General features: G+C 43.4%; 1 protein-coding gene across 1 annotated transcript; it reads left to right on the forward strand.

Annotated features, from left to right (window-relative positions):
* Positions 1-237: 237 nt before the first annotated feature.
* Positions 238-6,487, forward strand: LOC146858092 (gamma-crystallin-3-like). Its single transcript, XM_085648852.1, has 3 exons — positions 238-270; positions 4,581-4,823; positions 6,152-6,487. The coding sequence occupies exons 1-3, from the start codon at positions 262-264 to the stop codon at positions 6,425-6,427; spliced, it is 528 nt and encodes a 175-aa protein (XP_085504978.1). The 5' UTR covers positions 238-261; the 3' UTR covers positions 6,428-6,487.
* Positions 6,488-26,153: the final 19,666 nt, after the last annotated feature.

The following is a 26,153-nucleotide window of genomic DNA, read 5'->3' on the forward strand; positions in this document are numbered from 1 at the left end:
TCAATAGGCTGCTTTTAACAAATGATAGAACAATGGTGCTTTTTTAGTGTCCCCACGCAAAAACCTGCTCAGCAAAAACGAACAACGCCATTATCTCCAATGTGATGGCAGTGAAAGTGGTACTATGCGTGTTTTGTCTCACTGGACAGAAAAAGCTGCATTGAATTGTTCTCATGCAGATAGTGGCAGGTGAAGATGTATATAAGGGCTGCTGTGCGCCCACTCACAGCACCGAGGTCTCACAACCATCCAGCAGCCACCATGGGCAAGGTAAGTAAAGGATGGCCATGGATGTACATTTATAACTGTATGGAAACATTGTCCAGGGTTTACTCTCTCACAAAGCACAAACATTAAATAGATGTGAAAAATATAGTTGCAACTTTTTAAAACTTTATCTCGGGTTTTCCAGTTTATCAAACCATGGATTAGGGGCAATGATTGTAAGTGCGGTTCAACTGTTTACATATGTAAGCTTAGAGTACTGTCCCTCTTTGGCCTTACGCTATTTTAGTTCACAGTACAGCATGGTTTTAGTCATGACACACCAACATCCAGATCCAAACTGCAGCAGCACATTATATGGAAGTGGTGAACTGCCACTACCTTTACTCACCCGAGCGGTACTTTACTCTTCAGATGTCTACGTTTCTAAAATGCAATCGGTCTCGTTTTTTATATCTTCATTTTCATTTCAGCTTCCCATAGCAGATCTTTTTTTTTTTTTTTTTTTAGTAACACCAACCTCACGTGGCTATTTAAGTGTTTTGAAAACACAGAGGATGGTAAACTACTACAAAAATAGGTTTTACAAAAATGACACATACAACTTAACACACAAGGATGAATTCTCCGATACAAGCAATAAAATCAGAAGCACAAATATTTTTGATGGAAATTTGGCCAAAGGGTTTTACAAATGTGAGAACTCTGCAAATGAATAACGTTGCAAAATGTGTCCAGTTAGTTGATGTTTCCAGGTGGCATTTTCATTTTGTGAAATTCGGATTTTATATTCCAAAAATGGAATCTCCATCAGTTGGTCTGGTTCTTTTAAATAGAGACAATGAGAAGGCAGAATACTGCAATATTGCTTTACTTATTCTGTGTAGGGTCGAAGGGACTACAGTCCTAGTGGCGGCTGGTGATTGCAAACATTGGTGAGACAGGAGAGTAAACACATATTCATTCTTATCCCAACTCAATAGTGTTATTTTTATGAAAGGCTGAGTGGGGAGCTAGAGTTCTAACCATGGGGTCAAATACAGATCATCAGCCTTGTCAGACAACTTAGTGGATGTATTAGTGCAATTTGCCTTCCGGCCCAGTAAGAGCTAAGACGCCTGTGACTGACAAGATTTCCTTCACCAGTGTTACCAGTTCATTCTTAGCACAATTGTTATCAACTCTCATTCAGCCTTCCACCCATACACTCTCATTCCCCCACTGAACCATGCACTCCCATCCACACAGTCACCCGTTCTGCCGCTCACCAGCTCACTCATACTCATTCACACACTCAATCATGCATTCACATCTACCCTACCACTCATTCATCTAATTCACATTGGCTCACACACTCACTGTTTTACTTTCATTTATTAAATTCACTGTTTTTTAATGAGCTTTTGTCTACCTATTATGTCCACAGTCATCTACTCAGTTACTTGCTCAAGATACTTCACTAACCTATACACATACAACAATTCATTCACTTTCTTCTACCTTACATCAATCACCTACCTACTCACATTCACTCATCTGCGTCTAGCTTCCCACTATCATTCGCCCAATTCATAAAACCAGTCATCCCCCACATTCAATAACTCACCCATTTACAGAAACACGCCAAACATCACTCACTGAGTAACCAGCTACAGTAGTGGCTTTGCTAGTGCTTGTTTTATTCTCCCTGCAGATTCCATCTTGATGGCCCACCGCCCCAACAATACGTATATATAATGTGCAAGGGAGACAGAACAAGCAAATGCAGTCGTGACAGTAAAGAGCTTAGCCATGACCTCATTGGTGCTGCAGAGGAGAGAGAGCAGCAGTTAGAAAAGGAAATCAGACAGGAGGGTGAACAGATTTGTACTTTCTTCTCCCAACTCACTCGTGCTGTGAATTTTGAGGCAGCTGCTGATCTGGTCATGTTGCTGGAAAAGGTCACGTCACCACAGCTCATGCTGATTACGAATGGGCTCCTTTTCTGACTTTAAATACACTACATACAAGGTGACCTGAAACCACAGACTAACTAATATGTTTGTCTGTGACGTCATCCGCATGAGTCCTAAGTCCATCCTTTTCCCATCCCATCAGAGGGTGGGTGTCGTCAGTGAAGCTTGCTGGACAGACCTCAACCTGTGGGGAGATAGTAAAAGGTGGGGTAACTATTCCTGAGTGACATGTAGACATATAAAGCCCTGACTTGGAAGCGAAAGGGCCGAGGTTGATTTTAATTGGGGCTCTAGGGGAAGGTGACGTCTCACGGCTGTGAGAAAAGGCAAGGGCTGTGGTGGGTAAGCCCTAGCAGCGCTCAATCAGGCACATGCTCACTCAGGCGCAGAAGACCTTGTAAAAAGGCCAAACAATTCCTACTTTTCTGACCTTCATTTTAAATTTGTATATTTAAATAAGCTTTTATATTAGGAAGCCATTAAAGGTGTGGGGGCGCAGCCCCTGCACCCTTATACTGGAGCCACTGCAGTACAATCCAGAGAGAACAACATCAGGCCCCAGGGGCACTGCATCATTGTGGCACAAGCTCCGGATAAATAACTTGTCTATGCGAAGCTTGTTTGGCCCACGGGACTCCCAGGGGACCAGTCGCACTGATACAAGATACAAGTTCATGCGTAATTGATATATACAAGAGTAAAAGTTGGGACATTATCGGACTGAACATTACTATTTTAATGAAAAGTTAATGAAAGAAAAACTAGGCCTCAGTGCTTCGTTTGCGCCAGTGGATTCAGGTCGGGATCACCATCACTCATTTACGGAAACGCTCTTATTTTTCCTCAACGGGCTTTGATCCAGAGTAAGAAAGAAAAACAAAAAGAGGGAGAGGAGGAGGAAGAGAAATACTGAAAAAATACGACAGAGGGAGAAAACAGTGATGAAAAAGAGCTTGTAAGAGTGAGCAGCTGAAGATGCCGGGAGTGTCATCTCATAGATTAAACAGGTTTAAGGTAGAATAAGGACAATGCACCCTTGGTATTCAGCACCCTGAATGTGCCACCCAAGGGTTTCTGGGCAAAACTTTGGGCCCTGGCGCATATTCTGTCAGGCCTCTAAAGGATTACCATTCAGGAAACACAATCTCTGTGTAATCAGATGTTAAAATCTATCCTATCTTGGGTCCCGCATACATGCTCGGACGCTTTTATTTGGACAAAAACCAGTGTGAAAGATTGTACGCCTTCACATTCCAGTATGGTGGACCTATTATCTCTTATATTACCATCAGCAGCACCTATATTGAGATCTTTATCTTCCACTACAGTCTAAGGGGCTTGTTATGAGTACAGGGATCCTGGGACTGCTGTACTCGCAATCGCGGCCTGACCAACGTGCTCCAACCCCCGTATTCCCAGTGCGGTCATTGGATTGCAACCAGCCTGATACAACCAGCCAGCACTGCCAGGATCCTGCCTCCTGCGGTGCCAGCAGTGTGCAAAGTGGGGAGGAATGGAGGCGTTGCCGATCCTGACACCACGATCCATATTACGAGTTTCCCTTCCGCACACATTTTAATGGCAGTGATCCCGCCATGAAAAAGCTTGCGAAAAGACAAGGAGGGGGCACCCAACAGCACCCCAGGGCAAATCTGCCCATGGGGGTGAGTGCGGGGGGGACACGTTCTCCCCCTACAATTGAACTTTTGTGTGGCTTACACGACATGGTGCATGCCACACAGTGCATGTAGTGCAGCTGGCTATCTCACGGTGGTGGTCTGCTTGTTAGGCTCTCATATGAGCCTAAAAGACAGCCGCCATGAGACCGTTGCTGCATTACCCGCCCGCCCTGGATTCAACTCGAAATACACCACGGGATTAGAGATCTTTCTGGGAATGCGGCAGTCCCAGTCGAAGATCACCAAACTGCGAATAAGGCCCTAAAAGAGGTGAGATCCTTTAAGATGACTGACTGAACTTCTACTTTTTATGGTCGATGCCATTTCCAGGTAATTTTAGCATGAGATCCAGCCCTTAAGAGCAGGCTCTGTCTGGAACTCATGCTAACATTACCGTAAGGCAATAATTTAATTCAGTCTGCTTTTCCCTGCAATTAAAGTACTGTTGGTGATATTGGATGCAATAATGTGGCCACTATTGTCAGGGCTGTGTGGCACCATAGTGTGTGTCCTATAAAAGAGCACTTCACAAAACCCTACTGCTAATGAGAAATAGTTGAAAATTACTTGTAAGGGGACTTTTACTAGTTTAAGATATTCTCAGAATTGGGTTGAACTGATAACTAACACATTTTAAATGTATCACTGGAACCGTCAATCCTATTTCACCATGTTGTCTTTAGTCCATATTAATAAATTGTGTTATTTTTGTCCACAATAGATCATTTTCTACGAGGACAGGAATTTCCAAGGCCGCTCCTACGAGTGCAGCTCTGAGTGTCCTGATCTCAGTCCTTTCTTCAGTCGCTGCAACTCCATTCGGGTGGAGAGTGGCAACTGGATACTGTATGAAAATCCCAATTTTAGAGGACATCAGTACTACCTGAGGAGGGGCGAGTACCCTAACTTCCAGCAGTGGATGGGTTACAATGATTCCATTCGGTCATGCCGATTGACTCCTCAAGTAAGTAGGTTATGTAGTTATACTTTAAACGTATGTCAAACACTCTGATCCGCAGGTAAATCTTGGATGGAAAAGCCCAGTCTGTTTCTTTGATGATGAAGAATAATAAAGAAAATAGTTTTGAGACTTCATACCACGGCTCCCATGTTATTTTGATATTGTAGAAGAATATATTGATATTGACACCATTGAACTATGTGTACTTCATGAAAGGAAGAGAGAAGAAACAAAGTGAAAAAACTCTACAATACAATTGTTCGATTCTTGTGGCATTCCCTTTTGTGTTTTAATATATTTATGGTTTTGGAGTAGTTTGACTATTAGCGGGTGAATGCAGACCACTATCACCTTGTGGAACTAGAACCTGTGCAGCTGTCTTTAGCCAAAACTTCTCTCGCTTTGGGATTAGATGGGCTACAATGACTCTATCCGGTTATACTGCTTGACCCCTCAAGTAAGTGCTTTATGTAGTAATACTTTAAAGTTACATCAGATACCTGGATCAGTAGGTAAATCTTTCATGGCCAAGTGGGTGCATAGTCTATAAATTAACAAGAGATGCAGTCTAAACTAATGTCACCGAAGAAAGGATAAGACAATGCAACAAAGCTCCATTGATGCCAGTTTGATGCACTCCATCTTTCAAATTGTAAGGAGCTGCACATGAAAAACAGGCAGTGATCAAATGTGATGTAATGCCAACTTGTATGGTAGTTTTTTGTTTCTAGACCTGGAATGTCTTGCCAATAAGGTCCCTGCAAGGTTGGAGGTGGGGCAGAACTATCGAAGAAGAATTCAAGAATCAGTTTTTCTATACTGAATGTGCATGTGTTTTCTTCTTACATAAGTTCTGTGTTCTAACCAAGAGGCTATGTGGATTCTGTATGAGATTCAGGAAATCTAGTATTTATATATCATCCTTTTTTTAAAAACCATACTATGATCAAAATATTAGTCCAGAGGTATGAACAAAGACCAATGCAAAATGCGAGCCACCTGTCTTACATTTTCTGAATACTTTCCAGTTCTTTTTAATTATATATTAGTCTACTAAAACATCATAATGCTGATATTTTGTGATATACTTCTTCGCAAAAGGTTTTTTAGCACATGAATGATTTATATGTTGCTTATTTGTCTGATTAAGACACACGTTTTGTTTTTACAAAGCAAAATATAACCTGATCGTGATTAGAATATTCCCATCGTAAAATTGCGAATGTATTAGCATTTCATGAGAACGTAAATCTAGGTTCTATTCTTTAACTTATGGATGTTCCAGAAAATGTTATTTATCCATTTTTTTTCTCTTCTTGTTTCTTATCCAGCACCGTGGATCCTACAGGCTAAGGGTTTATGAACGAGAGAACTTTGGAGGTCAGATGATGGAGTTCTCTGAAGACTGTCCACATGTTTCTGAACAATTCAATTACCATGACATCCACTCCTGTAATGTGCAGGATGGACACTGGGTCCTCTATGAAGAACCCAACTACAGAGGACGTCAGTACTACCTGAGACCCGGCGAGTACAGGAGATACAGTGACTGGGGAGCCTCAAGCCCCAGAGTTGGTTCTTTCAGAAGAGTAAGGGATCATTATTGAATTATCTTGAATGTCAAGGCCAGTCTATAAAAGTATACAATAAATTATGTCACAATAAAATTCCCTTGCATTTTGTTATTATTATCACCAAACTAATGTGCATTTGTAAACTGAAATTTCCATGCTGGGTGTATTGATACAGGGCCACACTTATCATGTATTTTACCGGTTGCAGAATCGGGCCAATTGTGACCGGTAAAATGCATTTTGGTATTTATGAATTCCGTTTTGAGATTCGGCAACATGTTACAGAATCGCAATTTGGAATTGCGAATACATACCGATTTGGTATTAGGGCGGGTGTGTTCTGGGCGTCCCTTCCTTATACTGAATAACAGCAGTATGTAAGAATGTTTTGTGACCGAAATGCGGTCGCAAAACATTCTCATTTTACCACCTACTTCAAGTGCGTGGTGACCCATTTGCTAATTGGAAAGGGCCTCCAAAGAACCGCTTTCCCTTTGGGAATGGTAGCAAAAACATTTTTTCAGAGCAGATAGTGGAAATGGGATGCATTTAAAAAAAGAAATGGTTGCTTTATTTAAAAGCAATCAAGTACATGGTGGTCTGCTGACCCCCGCAGGCCACCATCCCCATGATTTTAGCCATTCCTAATGGGTTGTAAATTGCGACCTACCTCATTACTATTCATGAGGTAGGTCGATTTGCGACCCACTTGGATTCACTAAATGAAACTCATGGAGTTTCATACACTAGAAATAGCGATTACCCTAATTGCGATTCGCAGAAAACCTTATTAGTTAATCGCTATTTCCACTATTGATACATGTAGCCAATAGTGTAAGATATAATACAGAACCCCACATCTGGAAGAGTTCAACTCCATTTTCTATTAACCCAATGTAACTTACAGTTCATTCTGTTGTTCAAAACTTTCTTCCTACAACACAATCTGTACACACACGACATCTTAGCGTAAAGGTATGAATAAAGGTTTCACTAAAAATGTTTATTCACAAACTGTGAACTTGCCAGATGCTTGATTCCTTTTTTCTTCATCAATTTTACCTGTCTCCTGGGGGGCAGCGCCGTATGCGATTTGGGAAAAAGGGGGTGATGATGGACAGAGTTTCTGAATGATGCAGAATACTCTTACCAAGTCAAGAGATCATGGTTTTAATCCATCGCCGTTTTTTAGCTCACTGCACCATCCCAGCTCAGAACCTGGCTACATGCAAATTAGTCTGTACCTGTCCCAGTGCATGATGGGAACAGGGCAAACCAAACTACCAAGCCAATTCTTATACTGGGAAGGAAACATGCTTCCGGGGACCGGTTTCTGGCATCACAGCCTTCGTCGGCCCGGCTTGCCTGAATCCTGATGGTGCAATGAGCAAGGGACTCACGTCTGAGCATACCCTCCCACACTGAGTGTGGTTAAAAACGATTTGGGAAAAAGGGGGTGATGATGGACAGAGTTTCTGAATGATGCAGAATACTCTTACCAAGTCAAGAGATCATGGTTTTAATCCATCACCGTTTTTTAGCTCACTGCACCATCCCAGCTCAGAACCTGGCTACATGCAAATTAGTCTGTACCTGTCCCAGTGCATGATGGGAACAGGGCAAACCAAACTACCAAGCCAATTCTTATACTGGGAAGGAAACATGCTTCCGGGGACCGGTTTCTGGCATCACAGCCTTCGTCGGCCCGGCTTGCCTGAATCCTGATGGTGCAATGAGCAAGGGACTCACGTCTGAGCATACCCTCCCACACTGAGTGTGGTTAAAAACGATTTGGGAAAAAGGGGGTGATGATGGACAGAGTTTCTGAATGATGCAGAATACTCTTACCAAGTCAAGAGATCATGGTTTTAATCCATCACCGTTTTTTAGCTCACTGCACCATCCCAGCTCAGAACCTGGCTACATGCAAATTAGTCTGTACCTGTCCCAGTGCATGATGGGAACAGGGCAAACCAAACTACCAAGCCAATTCTTATACTGGGAAGGAAACATGCTTCCGGGGACCGGTTTCTGGCATCACAGCCTTCGTCGGCCCGGCTTGCCTGAATCCTGATGGTGCAATGAGCAAGGGACTCACGTCTGAGCATACCCTCCCACACTGAGTGTGGTTAAAAACGATTTGGGAAAAAGGGGGTGATGATGGACAGAGTTTCTGAATGATGCAGAATACTCTTACCAAGTCAAGAGATCATGGTTTTAATCCATCACCGTTTTTTAGCTCACTGCACCATCCCAGCTCAGAACCTGGCTACATGCAAATTAGTCTGTACCTGTCCCAGTGCATGATGGGAACAGGGCAAACCAAACTACCAAGCCAATTCTTATACTGGGAAGGAAACATGCTTCCGGGGACCGGTTTCTGGCATCACAGCCTTCGTCGGCCCGGCTTGCCTGAATCCTGATGGTGCAATGAGCAAGGGACTCACGTCTGAGCATACCCTCCCACACTGAGTGTGGTTAAAAACGATTTGGGAAAAAGGGGGTGATGATGGACAGAGTTTCTGAATGATGCAGAATACTCTTACCAAGTCAAGAGATCATGGTTTTAATCCATCACCGTTTTTTAGCTCACTGCACCATCCCAGCTCAGAACCTGGCTACATGCAAATTAGTCTGTACCTGTCCCAGTGCATGATGGGAACAGGGCAAACCAAACTACCAAGCCAATTCTTATACTGGGAAGGAAACATGCTTCCGGGGACCGGTTTCTGGCATCACAGCCTTCGTCGGCCCGGCTTGCCTGAATCCTGATGGTGCAATGAGCAAGGGACTCACGTCTGAGCATACCCTCCCACACTGAGTGTGGTTAAAAACGATTTGGGAAAAAGGGGGTGATGATGGACAGAGTTTCTGAATGATGCAGAATACTCTTACCAAGTCAAGAGATCATGGTTTTAATCCATCACCGTTTTTTAGCTCACTGCACCATCCCAGCTCAGAACCTGGCTACATGCAAATTAGTCTGTACCTGTCCCAGTGCATGATGGGAACAGGGCAAACCAAACTACCAAGCCAATTCTTATACTGGGAAGGAAACATGCTTCCGGGGACCGGTTTCTGGCATCACAGCCTTCGTCGGCCCGGCTTGCCTGAATCCTGATGGTGCAATGAGCAAGGGACTCACGTCTGAGCATACCCTCCCACACTGAGTGTGGTTAAAAACGATTTGGGAAAAAGGGGGTGATGATGGACAGAGTTTCTGAATGATGCAGAATACTCTTACCAAGTCAAGAGATCATGGTTTTAATCCATCACCGTTTTTTAGCTCACTGCACCATCCCAGCTCAGAACCTGGCTACATGCAAATTAGTCTGTACCTGTCCCAGTGCATGATGGGAACAGGGCAAACCAAACTACCAAGCCAATTCTTATACTGGGAAGGAAACATGCTTCCGGGGACCGGTTTCTGGCATCACAGCCTTCGTCGGCCCGGCTTGCCTGAATCCTGATGGTGCAATGAGCAAGGGACTCACGTCTGAGCATACCCTCCCACACTGAGTGTGGTTAAAAACGATTTGGGAAAAAGGGGGTGATGATGGACAGAGTTTCTGAATGATGCAGAATACTCTTACCAAGTCAAGAGATCATGGTTTTAATCCATCACCGTTTTTTAGCTCACTGCACCATCCCAGCTCAGAACCTGGCTACATGCAAATTAGTCTGTACCTGTCCCAGTGCATGATGGGAACAGGGCAAACCAAACTACCAAGCCAATTCTTATACTGGGAAGGAAACATGCTTCCGGGGACCGGTTTCTGGCATCACAGCCTTCGTCGGCCCGGCTTGCCTGAATCCTGATGGTGCAATGAGCAAGGGACTCACGTCTGAGCATACCCTCCCACACTGAGTGTGGTTAAAAACGATTTGGGAAAAAGGGGGTGATTATGGACAGAGTTTCTGAATGATGCAGAATACTCTTACCAAGTCAAGAGATCATGGTTTTAATCCATCACCGTTTTTTAGCTCACTGCACCATCCCAGCTCAGAACCTGGCTACATGCAAATTAGTCTGTACCTGTCCCAGTGCATGATGGGAACAGGGCAAACCAAACTACCAAGCCAATTCTTATACTGGGAAGGAAACATGCTTCCGGGGACCGGTTTCTGGCATCACAGTCTTCGTCGGCCCGGCTTGCCTGAATCCTGATGGTGCAATGAGCAAGGGACTCACGTCTGAGCATACCCTCCCACACTGAGTGTGGTTAAAAACGATTTGGGAAAAAGGGGGTGATGATGGACAGAGTTTCTGAATGATGCAGAATACTCTTACCAAGTCAAGAGATCATGGTTTTAATCCATCACCGTTTTTTAGCTCACTGCACCATCCCAGCTCAGAACCTGGCTACATGCAAATTAGTCTGTACCTGTCCCAGTGCATGATGGGAACAGGGCAAACCAAACTACCAAGCCAATTCTTATACTGGGAAGGAAACATGCTTCCGGGGACCGGTTTCTGGCATCACAGCCTTCGTCGGCCCGGCTTGCCTGAATCCTGATGGTGCAATGAGCAAGGGACTCACGTCTGAGCATACCCTCCCACACTGAGTGTGGTTAAAAACGATTTGGGAAAAAGCCGTATGCTTCATCCATTTGGTGAACCGTCCATTCAATTGGATTTTCACAATTCAGTTTGATTCTGACACATAAAACAGGCTCAAACAGCTTCCATACCTTTCCCTTCAAGTGAGGAAAACATTCACTGTACAGCTTTTATCAGCTCGGAAAACACAGATAGTCCATTACTGGTATTTCTGTAGTTTGAAACACTCATTAAGACCCTACGTTTACAATTGACGTCCTTACTTAATAAATGTCTTTTCATTTACATTTCTCACTGTAAATTATTGTCATTGCCATTCATCTTTCTGACACTGCCTAACATGTCTAGACAGTCACTGGTATTTGCCTTCTTACTTCTCAAATAGCAAAGGACATCACTGCCATGGTAGCCAGTGGTATCATCTATATATAGAATCATAGATTAAAGTGAACTATGGGGATGTTTTTACAGAGGGATTCTGAGTGATGGCAAATAGACAACAAAAATGATGCTAGACTTGTCTATGATGTAATTCAGGAGCCCAGTATGAAAATCATAATTCTAATTCACTTTTTGCTCATTTATAATTGTATGTTATGTATGACCCCCCAAATCATATTGGCTGCTATTTGGCAACAGAGGAATATTGGGGGAGTCATAGATAAGATAGCCTCTCTTCTCTATCCCTAAATAATAAAAAAACATGGCCTCCTGCCATTCACCCTCAATTACTCTCTGTGCCTTCCCATGCTCCAGAAGCTGTGCTCTGTGCTTTCCAGCGCTGCTGTGACAGGCTCTCAGAGTGCAGAGCCAGAACAGCCAGGAAATCCTTCATGGTTTAGCAACAAGTACTGTTACTCATTGCTGTCATCACAAGGAGATAATGGACAGAGCGCTGAAACTTTTCAGACACTCACCCCCAGTCACAGATCTGGGTTGAATCCATCATCGTTCTTTAGCTGACTTCGCCACACCCAATTTGGACACAGTTATATGCAAATCGGTCTTGACCCTGTGCCTCATGGCAACATTCCAGTCTGAATGGCCAAACCATGTCTTCCCTGGAACAGAAACAAGCATCCTGGGACCGGTTTCGGGCTAACAGCCCTCATCAGCCAGGCTAGCTTGAATCCAGTGGCAAAGTGAGCAAGGAACCCAGGTCTGGGCATACCCTGTCAATTTAGGGCTAACAAAGCAAACACAAGGAGATGATGGACGGAGCGCTGAAACTTTTCAGACACTCACCCCCAGTCACAGATCTGGGTTGAATCCATCATTGTTCTTTAGCTCATTTTGCCACCCCAGTTCAGACACAGCTAAATGCAAATCAGTCTTGACCCTGTGCTTCATGGGAACAGTCTAGCCCGAACTGCCAAGTCATGTCTTCCCTGGACCAGAAACAAGCATCCTGTGACCGGCTTGGGGCTAACAACTCACTGCTGCCTGGTCATCTCACCAAATTACTGGATTCAGAATCTATTTTAAGCATTCATGCAAATGCCATGCGTAACAAGAGAAATAATACTCCTCATGTGCTAGAAGCAAACGGCTAAATCCTTTTAGCTATGTACCTGGATCCTACCAAAATTATATTGATGAACAATAATTTTGATAAAGTAAACATTTACAAATTGGCCAAAGGCCAATAAGAATTGTTTTTTATAAAAGAGATTACTAGCTGCCTCTCCCAGATGATGAATGGAGTAGAAGTGAAGAACTATGTGTGCGCATGCCACAGTTACGGTCAACTTTATCAAGGTTTTGCGCCACCCTTGTGCCACGCAAGGGGGCACAAGGGCAGCGCAAAACCTAGGTGAGATTTATCAATCCATGCAAGGCCCACCTTGCTTGGCCCTGCACGACTTGATAAACATGGAGTAACACAAGGCAGCACAAATCGCTACCTTGTGTTCCTCTGTCACAGGGATGTCTTCAATACTGAATACTGAATACTGAAATATTTGTAGAGCGCACGAATGCCGAGGCGTCTTGGCGCTATAGAGACATTGAGAGCGGTGGAAGCAGATCTCAGTCGGAAGAAAAAAGCCAGGTCTTTAATGCCTTTCTGAAACATTGTTTGGATTTTTGTGAGCGCAGGTGAGAGGGCAGAGAATTCCATAATCTAGAGGCCTGGTGCGAAAAGGACCTGCCACCCCACCGCGCTCTTCTAATTCTTGGGTGGCATATCAGATCATGATTGGCTGATCTTAATGTACGCGATGGTACATAGCGAGGAAGAAGTTTGGACAGGTCATCTGATCCTGTGCCATGTAAGGATTTATGTACCAGGCAGAGAGCCTTGAATTGTATTCTGGCTCTAACTGGGAGCCAGTGAAGTTCCCTGATGGCTTTTGACGTTGGATGACGGTAGGGCAGGTTGAGCAGAACCCTAGCGGCGGCGTTTTGAATTGCCTGGAGTTTGTTAATTTGTTTTTCCCCTGTGCCCAAGTAGAGTGCATTACAGTAATCTACTCGGGACATTATCAGTGCGCCCATTACAGTCTTTTTTAAAGTAGTAGGAATATAGGGTAACATTTTTCTAAGAATCTTGATGGTGTAAAAGCAAGTTGAGGTGATCTGGTTGATCTGCGCTTTACAGGAGAGATCTTTATCAACCAGGAAACCAAGATTTCTGACTTTGTCAACCGGATTCGGGCAGGCGCCTGCCTCCTGAGGCCACCATAGGCTGCTCCAGACAGGTGGTTTTTGACCAAATTCGATTATCTCGGTTTTATCCGCGTTTAGTTTTAGGAAGTTACAGCTCATCCAATTTCTCACATCAAGAAGGCAGTTTTTAAATCGTTCTGCCGTGGCTTCGATGGTCTGGGATACTGACACTACAATTTGAGTGTCGTCGGCGTAGGACACTAATTGTAGGCCATGAGATTGAATAAGGGCAGCTAAAGGAGTGACATATAGGTTAAAAAGGGTGGGCGATAATGCCGAGCCCTGAGGGACCCCGCCAGGAAGGGAAAATTCATCAGATTGTAGACTTTCCCAAAATACCTGTTGGATTCTAGAGTCCAAGAAGGAAGTTAACAGAGCAAGAGCCGTTCCAGTAAATCCTAGAGTTTTTAATCTGTTTAATAGGATTGAATGGTTGACGGTATCAAATGCCGCTGTAAGATCTAATAGGATCAGGGCTGTTCTACTGCCCTCGTCCATCTTCATTCGAATGTTTTCTGTGGCCATGATTAGAGCGGTCTCTGTTGAGTGGAAGGGACGAAATCCATGTTGAGAGGGATCCAAGAGCTTATTTTGGTCAACATATTTCATCATTTCTTGATTCATAGCTTTTTCAAGAATTTTAGCTGGCAGGGGCAGGCAGGATATTGGCCGGTAATTCTTAAGGACCGTTGGATCTAATGAATCCTTCTTGAGGATCGGACGAATACATGCTTTTTTCCAGCATTTGGGGAAATCACCAGACGAGATGATGTTATTTAGTAGAGAGGTCAGAACAGCTGCCACCGTCTGTGGAATCAGGTGTAGAATGCGTGGTGGCCATGGATCTAATGGGGATCCTGACTTCATCTGTGCAATTAAATCTGCCACCCGAGTTTCCTCTAGCAGCGGAAAGCAAGGATAAGTAGGCCCTGTCAGATGGACAGTGTCTGTGTGGTCATTGGGTATAGTCAGTGCAGATGAGCTCAGATCATCGTATACATTCTGCACCTTTTGCTGGAAGAAGGTTGCAATATTGGTAACAAAGTACTGATCAGGATTAAAAACAGTATCACGGGGGCTCTTGGTCAGATGCGTAACCGTTTTAAATAGCTCTCTGGTGGTATTAGAGGCTGTCTGAATTTTGTTTGTGAAATAAACTGACTTGGCCTGAATTATTGCTGACTTGTACTCTTGTAGGGCTTTTGTGTATACGGATTTGTTTAGGGTACTATAATCCGAACGCCACAACCGCTCAAGTCGTCGACATTTCATTTTTATATGTTTCACCTCTGCGGAATACCACAGTGCAGTTGCTGATCGCCTTCGTGCTTTTTTTATTTCAGCAGGCGCCAGCAGATTAACTGCATGACTAATCCAGTTTTGAAATTCAATTGCTCCCTTATTAGTGTTACCAGAACCAAGGGGGGGGGAATTATTCGAGAGTGTGTCAGCTAGGCTGATGGGTTCAAGTTTATTCCATGGGTGGGTTTTTTCAGGTAGTGAGCATCCTCTTCCATGATTAGTCAGGTTATTTTGAGGTAAGTTAAAAAAGATGGCACTGTGATCCGACCAAGGGACTGCTAAAATCGAGGTGACATTAATAAGGCTATTGTTGGTAAAAATGCCATCAAGAGTGTGGCACGCCGTGTGGGTGGGGCCAGATATTAACTGATTCATGCCAAAACTATGAAAGTTGTCTATTAAGGTGGCTGAGTCGGAGTCATTATTTGCTTCTAAGTGAAAGTTAAAATCACCCAAGATAGTGTAAGAAGCAGAATCCGATGTGGATTCAAGAAAAGTGAGCAATGCCGTAGTGAATGGTGCTCTCAATCCGGGGGGGCGATACACAAGGAGGCCTGTGAAAATTAGGCAGTTGTTGCTTTTGATTTTGAAGCTCATGGCTTCTGCTTCTAGACCTGGTTCTGATAGTGAGAATACTTTTAAATGGGATTTATAAATAATCCCAATGCCACCTCCCACTGCTCCTGACCTATTTAAGAACTCTACCAGGTATCCTTCCGGAACTGCATCATTCCAGTCTGGTCCTGAGATTTCAGATGCCCATGTTTCTGTTAGAAACATCAGATCTATAGTATGATCTGTGATGAGAGTAGAAATTTCATGTTTATGTTTTGGCATGGATCTGGTGTTCAACAGAATACACTTTAAAGAGCTTTTCCGGCTCGTTGGGCGGCTGGTTCCACCGTAGCCGTTAATTTTGGGCTGTGGGCAGGTGTAGGTATCGTAACAAACAAGATTGCGAGATCGAGGCGGGGGGTTGTTAAGCCTTAGTCGTTCACAGGAGTCACAGCTAAATGAAGAAGAGAGGTCGACTACATTTATCGTGTGCATCCGAGTGCAGCGGAACTGATTCAGTTCTAACAGTTGGGTGTTAGAGTATTGGAGAGGCTGGGTAGAATTAAGAAGGCCAGGATCTCTGGCGCTATGCGCGGATCTGGCGCGGACGGGCGCAGACGGGCTTGCCTTTGGCGCGCCTTTGGCGCGCCGCCGGCGCGCCCGCTGCGCACGTCCGCTGCGCTCCCTATAGAGGGGAGCCATTTTATGCTGTAGTGCGAGGGAGGGGCCGAAGACTGGACCGCTGTTAAGATTCACCCCCAAGATGGCGGAAGCAGAGGCGAGTCACACCCCCAACAGCGTCTACCCAGCTGCTAAGGAGCAAGAAGCCTAAGCAGGTAAGCACCAAATGGCGGTATGAGAAAGCGGTAACTCCCAATAGATTAGGGTTAAAAAAACAGTCTAAGTGCCCAAGAGTATTTATAGTGAATTAAAAATGCAGCGATTACAATCCTTACAACAGCATACAGTCCCGGCTTTCCGCCTCAGGACACACTTCACACAGCGCTCGTAGTCAGCGGAGTGGGAGGGAAGTGGAGGTTTTATGCTGTAGTGCGAGGGAGGGGCCGAAGACTGGACCGCTGTTAAGATTCACCCCCAAGATGGCGGAAGCAGAGGCGAGTCACACCCCCAACAGCGTCTACCCAGCTGCTAAGGAGCAAGAAGCCTAAGCAGGTAAGCACCAAATGGCGGTATGAGAAAGCGGTAACTCCCAATGGATTAGGGTTAAAAAAACAGTCTAAGTGCCCAAGAGTATTTATAGTGAATTAAAAATGCAGCGATTACAATCCTTACAACAGCATACAGTCCCGGCTTTCCGCCTCAGGACACACTTCACACAGCGCACGTAGTCCGCTGGGTGGAGTGTGGGTGTTCTCATGCATCCACCTATGGATTTTCGCAAATTTCCAGAATGTTTCTGTGTAGGAAGGGGCCCTTCCTGAAAAAAACAATATTGTCTACAAAGCAGGCACCATGACTCAATGTTGTCTGCATTGGCACAAGCCACAAGACAGCTCTAGGAAAGGACAGCAATGCACTGTGTAATGGTTAACACAGCACATTCCTGCTCTTTCTCTTTCATGCCGTGCAGCACAGCAAAGTGTCTTGCTGCGTTGTGTTGTGTGAAAGTTTGATAAATCCAGACGCAAGTGTCTGTGCCAAAAAAAGAACAATTTGTCAGAGGTTGCTACTGGGAGACTCTGTTTAGCAGTCCTGTAGATGTCCTGTTAGGCTACTAAAGTTATATAATACAATTGTGTTTGATAGAACTTGACCCATATTTCTAAATAGGCCATTAATTAACATATTAACAAGGAAGTACTTTATCTTCCACTGTGGTATTAGAATTCCCAGCCTCCTTAAAATCAGCACTGGATGGCTGGATTCACCTTTTACGAAAAATTTGACTTTGCCCACCTCTTTACTAAAATAGTATGTTCCAGTCTTGGAAAAAATGTTATGTGCTGGGAACAGACGTCATATTTGATGCAGATCTTACCTTTTTTCCCCAAATCAAAACAGTTGTAAAGGTATATTTTCATATAATCATGTTTAAAAAAAAAATTCTAGTCCATCAACTCCAACATTCTGTGGAGACAAATTGGGCATTGGTAATGGTAGTAATGGTATGTACGGATCATTGTAATATTGTGGGCACTGGACTTCCTAAGAAACCTATTGACAGGTTTCAGAGGGTGTAGGATCAGCCAACCCTAAACTGGAACTTCAGTAAAAAGAGCACAATAAATCTAACTAGAAGTTACTCTATCAGCTCAGGATGAAGTCAGAAATTATGTTGACTCTATGCAAATAAAACAATCTATCGCCAACTAATCCCTCTCCAGACTCATGTCAACAACTGGAGTTCAAACACATAAAACATTGTGGCAGTTTCCCTGAAGTGCACTAATCCAGCCTTCAGCATGATCTGAATTCTAGACTGTGTTTTTCCCCTAACCATATCTAATACAGTAAACCGCTTAAAATGGAGTTGTTCAGACTGGGATTTGACTAAGATAAAGAAGAAACATATTGGGAGCGTTTCGTGCATCCAATTTTCTCTGACTTCTAGTTATGTGTATTCAGCACTCTCTAGTGACTACCAGGTAACAACGTAAAATTAAATCTTAAATAAATAAAAGGTTTTAACTGAATTGTCCTAGGGGTTTTAGTTTTAGTTTTTTAACATTTATATAATGTTTGTAAATCATACAAAACAATGAAAGCATATTAAGTTCTCATGGCAACTTAGATCACTGGCATATGTTATCAATTGTTTAGCACAAAGAACAAAAGGTAAACATCATCTCATGGTGTACACATAAGAACACACTTTGGACACAAAATATCTCTTCTGTTACATCAAATGCCCCAAAATAGACAGTGAGAGAGGAATCTAAGTACAGGTTTGCATTTTACATAGCAAGTTAGGCAGGCTAGGGAGACTATTGCCCATAAGGCGAGTCCCACTGGGTAGGATAGCTGTATATACATCCACCTTACCATTGCAGTAAATCAGATCTGTGATCCAGTTCTTTGCGGTGGGGGTGGCCTCTGCCCCAATGTTCTGTAGCTCTTCTTTTATCCATATATTTAAGAGGATCAACTTTGCACTTTACACTTTACAATCATTCCCCAATTCTTGTTTCAAACTCTATTGAATTTGCAAGACGTGCAGTCACCAGTTTGCAATTTATTTCATTATGTCTCTTGAGTCTCTGTACTTTATTACAGCATACAGTTTTGCACGATGACTATTAGCTGATGACTTAAGTAGTTGCACTACTCACTATAAAAAGTAGACACATCTATTTTAGCCATATTTAACTCTTGGGCAGTATGCCTCCTTGTCTTGATGGGGCTTTTATATATCTCACCCAACATTGCCATCATTGGGGAGGGATTTGACTGATCTGTCCCATTGTCCTAAATGTCTCCACCGAGTAGGAAGTTACTCATGGAAAGTCCTATGTCAGGTGCAAAACATTAGCATAATCAGTGTGACACCTCTGGCATTTTACTGTTTCAGATCACCCGAATATATGAAATCTGTATGACGTGTAATAAAGTCTTTGAAAGAATTTGAAATTAATGAGTCTATGTTTATTTTTCAATGACTATCTCATTAAAAAAAAACACCTGAGTGAATTTATATTATTTTAACATTCTACAACATTTTGTTATTGCTTGATTACCAGCCTATTCCTAAACACACACAGAAATATGATGGGATGTCCTCACACACTTACAGGTGTCATGCTTCATCATAGGATATCCCCATGCGCCCCAAAAACTATGATTTGATGGAGAGCGGGCCTACGCTCTGAATTCAGGGAGGCACTTGTTTCTAGCCTTGGATCTACAGATTAAAAACGAATGTGATAATCCAGTCTGGTTTTTACAATGTAGGGTACCACCGGATATTAAAAATTACATGTGGAGTATCCAGAAATTGGTATCCCAACCCCATTATGATGCCAACATCTTTCTGCCCAGCGGCTCAGCCGAATCCATGGCATTCATCAGGATAGATGTTGAATTCTCTTTAAGCATATGCCCTTCATATATATACTAATGGTCTGGGGGTCTAACGCTTGTCGCAACCCAAAGTTCATAGATCACTTAGTTACCTGGAAAACAGTAATAACAAATGCCTGTTACAAATATATCTATTAACTGATAATGCTGGACCTGGAATCCTTCAATCTCATTTTTAGGAAAGATTGAATGCAGCGTTAGCATGACACTGCACTTGTGTATCACACCCATACAATATTGTGTAGTATCATGCTGTGAGATCTGGCTCATACACTCTTACCCTAATAGAGGGTCACTTGGGCCCCATGTAGTAAGGCCTCAGGGACCCCTCTAGTCAAGCTTTGCATGGGAGAGGAAAGGATAGTATTAGTCACCCACACTAATCTAAAATCAGTGTTGAAAAAATTACCCTCCACCACTGCCCTCTCATCTCCCTGTCCACCTACTCATTCTGGCTGTTCCTTCCTATGATCGTGGAAGTCACTTTCTGGTAACATTAAATACCCTGATGGGGTCGCACCAGTGATTAATTAGTGACACCCAACAGTGTACCTGTAGTAACTGCCTATAATTACTACAAAGTTGCCATCAATGGTAACCAATTCAAATGACGAAATTCAGCTGTGTCAAGACAGAGTCGATGTTTAACAATGCACGTGCTAGTGCGATTATAACTCCATGTAGATGCTGAGAGTCAGCTGCTTTCAATCACAAGCATGCAATCCAGCGGGCGTGCCATGAAATACAGCTGTGTCAGGACCGGGTGCATGTTTAAAAATAACAGTGCCAGTGCAATTGTATTCTCAGGTGGTAGCCACCTGTTTCAAGCCCATTTCAATCATGGGCTTGCACTCCAGGGCCATAACACAGGCCCCGGCATCCCCCGCAGTGAGGGGTGCCCAAGCTCCAGGGGGCCCCCTCAGCACTGTACATCAGCCTGGGAGCTCCTGATAGAGTCCGGAGGGGCCCCTCCCTTTAACTTGCAGGGGGCCCCCTCAATTATCGTTACGCCACTGATGCAATCAAGTGGGCATGTCACCACTAGGCATGGCAGGCTTACTCGACTCAGTGTGTGAGTCAGACCCGGGATTCTGGGTAATGTAGTCCAGGTGCAACAATGGTTGTTGCCCCATTACCACAGGCATTGTTTGGTTTTTTGAAACTTTGGTTTAATGTTTCAAAATCATTTCAATGACATATTCTAAGAGAAAATGAATGGGCAACCTTAAAAGAAAAAAGCAAATTGATGTTCTTTTGCAGTTTTTGTTTTTTATGCACGTTTCTTCATAGTGGTAACTGATTTTAAAGCACAGCGTGTTATGGTCGGAGCAGATGCCTATCACATTACACTCCAGATTTCTAGGTGATGTAGTCCAGGCGCAGCACTGGTTGTTGCGTGATCCATCAATGTGTACTGAGAACAAGGGTAACAAGAAAGTCTACAGGATGGAAACCCGTAAACCCAGTTGAGACCTGGATGGATTAATTAGAACAATCAACAATGTCTCAACAGGGCAAATTTTTTAAATAGACAGTTTTACAGAAAATTGTAAACTGGAACAGCACCGAAGAAGGCAAGCAAACACAGATGTTCTTTGAATACTTGTAGCGATCTATATTTATAAATTCATATACATTAATAGTTATGAAAGCACTATTATCAATACATGTGGGTGTAACCCAAATAAAGGGCGTGCACATACGTGCTCATGCAGGAAGTGATCGGCAGTAGTGATACATGAAGAAGGGTGAAGAAACATCTAAATAAACGGCGCATAAAAATAGATGGTTACAGAGCAATATATTTTACAGGATTCAAAGATAATGTACTAAAATCTTTTTATGCAACCATCAAAGCGCCAAACAATGTGCTGATTGGTCGGCGGCCTTTCGACCCGTAATAACTTTAGTTCGTCATCAGGACCGGGTTACAATTTGTTTGACGAGTGCTGCAAAGAAAGAAAGGGGTAGGATAAGTAGGAGGCAGACTAAGAGGGAGGGAAAAGGGGTAGTTGCTGGGATGAGGGTGTGGGGGAGGTGGGAAGGAACCTATGAATTGCTGGTCAGTAAAGTGAAAGGATATACCTGTGCTTGGCGAATGCCGCAATCGGGATGTTCAAGGAGGGAGACCCAGGTTGTGCCAACATGTTCTAAGGGAGATGAGGTAGTCTGAAAGGAAGAAGTGAGAGCGAAAAAAGGAAGAAAAAATCGGATCCTCTTGGCCATGGGTAACAGTCTGTGCGTCGATTCCTTCAGTGAATCTGACAATTAAGTAAACATCAATTGCGTGTGGGGCTCTGGTTGTGGAAAGGAAGCTTACCACATAAGTGATGTGAGATGTAGCGTCGAATCGTAGAAATCTTTGAAAAAGTATACAGTGTGGTTGAGTTAGGAAATTGCAACCCCAGGCATTTGGAGGTCCAATTCAGTTGGTGCACTAAGCAATGGCACCGGAGGGGAGGGTAAGGGTAAGGGGATTAGGGGTTAGTACATCCATTAGTTAACTGAGTTCGAGTGAAGTGAGAGACAGGGGGGTGCAGGGAACCATATCTGTGAGACAAACAGCCAAAGGTCTTGTTTTCCGCTGTCGGTCAAGGATTCCGATGCCGGTTGACAATCCGGATATTTTGAAAGAAAGTAGGAGATAGAACATGCACAACTGGTTACATAAAGATTTAGAGTTTCTTCAATTTGTTACGTGCCTCAGGAGTATCACTCTCTGGTCAAAGAGTGTAGGATACTTGAGCACTGAAGTAGAGTTCCCTGTTAGGGTCCGTCCTACTGAGCACTGCTGAGGACCCAGCTTGCCGGGGTATACACAGTGTGTTAGATGATTATGTAAATAACAGATCTGATGTAAGCTAATGACGATCAGTTGTCAGGTTTTTATTAATTATCAATCAATGTTCGATATTAAATTCTCATATCGATAAGATTTGATCAAAGACGATGCATCATATTAACATTGAAGCCATCATTAGTTTCAATCGTCCCTCCCGATGCATTTCCGGCTACTGGAATCAGATATTTTAACAAGCCAGTGTGAGTCTAGCATTGGACTGGCCGGAGATGTCCGGGTCCCAGCATGTTTGTCAATCGAAGTGGAGTCAGGAAAACCGGAAGGGCTGTAAAGATATAGACTTGATCACGTAGGGGCAAAGGACTTGAGTGGGCGTGCTCATAGAAAGCTAGTTGGCCCATGAGTGCCCCGTGGTGATGGAGAGGGGTGAAAGTAAGAAATCAAGGGAGGCAGCGTGACAATGTCAGTATATTGGCAGACACAGTTATAGTTATACATGGTCTACTGAGATCGATCATAAAGTGGCACGTTTCAACTACAAATTATGTCGTTTTTCAAGGAATATTCCTACAATTTAAGAAAAATAGTAAAAAGACAAATGAGTCTGAATTTTGGGCGGACATTGTTAGGGCAAAGAGGGTAATAAAAGTACACACAACAATTAACCCAAAACTGGTACAAGTTGGTGGACAATTCCATACATTTGTAAAAACATTATACAAAACTAAGTCATAGCTGGGAGTACATGCCGGTAGTTAAGTATCACGAAAGATGGGTGATAGATGGGTAGGTCATAGATCTGTCCTAGCTGGGAGTACATACAGGTAGCCAGATTATCAGAGGTGTGAGTGGGTCATAGGTGATATCAAGGAGTTGTGTGCATCTTTCAGGGAAGTAGTTCAAATATGGATGGTACTATTCCATTCATCTAGGCTGTTGAGGCCCTGGTGCACCGAGTTACACCGTGCAATCCATCTACACTCGCACCTGTTTATCATTTGTTGTAAATCACCTCCACGTAGAGGCAGGGTCGGTTGATTAATAACCCTCCAGAACATGTCACTTTCAGGTTGTTTTTTTTCAAGGTAGTGTGTGACCAGTGGCGCAGTCTCAACTTTATATTTGATGCGGCTCTTATGCTGTATAATCCGTTGGTTCACCATATGTGTGGTTTGACCAATATATATCACATGGGCAGCATATGGCATATATTAAGTTTGAAGTCTGGCCATTGGAGAACTGTTTAAGTTTGTGTGCGTAGTCCCTTACTTTGAATTCTTTTGTGTTAGAAGTGAGAGGGCAGACCACGCTGTTCTGGAATTTGTAGTGGCAGAGTATGGGGGGAGGATACCATGATGAGGTTAAGGAGGTAATGGTGTCAGTTTTATTAGATCATGTAACAGAATGTACAAGATGGTCAGAAAGGTTGTTACCTCTTTTGTATGAGTAGAGGGGTAGCTGTTGGAAAATTGTGTTAGTGTGTATGACAGTCCAATTCTTTTTTATGATCTTACTGATCTTGTTACTTGATGGACAAAAGGTTGAGACAAAGGGGATGCGTTTGTTGACCCGTTTCTTGCTGTGTGCAGGTGCAAGAAACTAGACGCCGTGGGTATCCCCTGTTAGTGAGTTTTTCTGACAGAATTGCTGCCTTGTAAAAATAATCTTTCTTCCACTTGCAGTTCTTCCGGATGCGGAGGAACTGACCATAAGGGAGGCCATCCCTAAGACCACATGGGTGGTAGCTTGAGTATTGCAGAAGTGTGTTATGTTCAGTCGGCTTTCGGAAAAGAGTGGTACCAATAGAGCCATCCTCAGTGTGAAGGGTCAGGTCTAGGAATGGTAAATCATTTATCCGTGATTCAGAAGTAAATCTTAGGTGGGGGTTGGCAGTTGTTAAGTCAATCCTGGAAGGCTGACAGAATGTGATCTGTCCCCTGCCATAACAGGAGAATGTCATCAATATACCTGCACCAAAATCCAATCTGCTCAAAAAAAGGATTAGTAGGGTAAGCATTTGTGTGGTTTTCAAATTATGCACATTAAAAGATGGCAAAATTTAAGGTGAAACAAGTGCCCATCGAAACCCCCTTGATCTGGAGGTAGAAAGTATTTTTGTACAAGAAATAGTTGTTAGTTAGCACAATTCGGTATAAGTCAATTACAAATTCAGTGGGAATGCGTGGTGGTTGGGTCGTGTATTGAGTAGATTCTCTATGACTTGTAAGCCCTCATGGTGTGGAATATTCGTGTATAATGACTCAAAGTCTAAGCCAACCATCAGGTCGGTGTCAGAGTTGAAGGTCTGTCCTCAATTGAATTTATAAGGTCTGTGCTATCCCGTATGTAGGTGTCGGTTAAGGGTAAAAATTCCTTTATGATGGAATCTAAGTATTTTCCCAGGAGTTCGAGGATAGATGCACAACCTGAAACGAAGGGACGGCCAGGGGGAACTGTTGTGTTTTTATGAATTTTGGGTAGGACATAGATGACCGGTGTGCCGGGGCTGTGGTTGTTATTAAAAGCATGCTATTTCTTAGATATTATATCTGAGAGTCTGGCTTGGTTTGTAACAGCTTATATTTTGTTGTGGATATTCTTGAGTGGGTCAGATGGAACAACACGATAATGGGAGTTGTTGGAAAGCTGTCTCATGATTTCGGTGTCATATTTATCGTATCCATGATCACGATCCCGCCGTCCTTGTCAGGAAGCTTTATACCAATGTCAGAGTTTTTTTGAGGTTATGGTGGGCTAGTTTGTCAGTCAGGGGGAGGTTGTAAGGGGCAAATTAAAATTGTTGCTGAGGGAAAAAGAGTCAGGGTGTCATTAGATGGCTTGTCCGCAAACAATTGCTTTAGTCTGATGCGTCTGAAGAAGCATAACACATCCCCCTGGAGGCTGAAGAAGTTGCTTCAATCCGTGGGGACAAAGAAGAGGCCCTTGCCAAGGAGAGAGATTTCTTTAGAAGATAACTCATATCTACATTGGTTGAGTATGGGGATCTTGTCTGACTTCGAATTGGGGTTGAGAGTGGGAGTTGGTGGGACAACCAATGAAATGTGAGGTATGATTACTGGGGGCCCCCATTGGTAAAACTTGCATCTGGTTTGGCATTCCCCTGTGTAATGATACTGGTAGTTCACTCTTGTTCTGCCCCTCCCGCGTAAACAGTCCCCTCGTATAAAATTAGTGGAGTGAAGTGATGGGGGTGGTCTGTTGTGACTTCTTTCTGAACTAGATCCCTCACCAGGGTCAGAGTCTTCAACGGATGTGTTGGATAAGTCTAAGAAGGTGATTGTTTGGTTTTTTCTGTATCTACCCCAGTTCCTGGTTCTCGGTGGTCTGTAGGAGGTGTTGTAAAATTGTCCCGTAGATAGGGGTAAGCTTTTTCTATTTTGTAGCTCTTGATATCATTTTGTATTTTATTGATTTTTATTGTTTTGTTTAAAGGTGTTAAAGGTAGCAATAGTGTTGTTGATATTTTTCCAGAAGAATTTTAACGTCAATAATACTAGAATCTTCCAGAATGAGTTTTTCCAACTCAGCAATCTCTTACAATTCCTTACGGCTATGCTCAATAGCAGTGCCTATGGCTAAGACCATACAATGTCTAGTCAGGTTGTGGCCAAATGATTGAAGCCTGTGCGAAATTTGGGATCTTGTGTGAATATGGCAGGGGTATTGCGTATATGAAGACCTAGGAGGATCACATCTGATTTAAATATTCAGATAGCATGCGTGCATGTAGGTTAGTGCACTCTGTTTCTTTTTTAGTTTCCCAGGTTTGTCAAGTAGGACCCTCGAGGTATTGGGGGCAACAGTAGAAGGGGTAG

This window comes from Triturus cristatus, chromosome 3_2 (genome assembly GCF_964204655.1).
Source record: "Triturus cristatus chromosome 3_2, aTriCri1.1, whole genome shotgun sequence".
In the NCBI taxonomy this organism is placed as follows: Eukaryota; Metazoa; Chordata; class Amphibia; order Caudata; family Salamandridae; genus Triturus; species Triturus cristatus.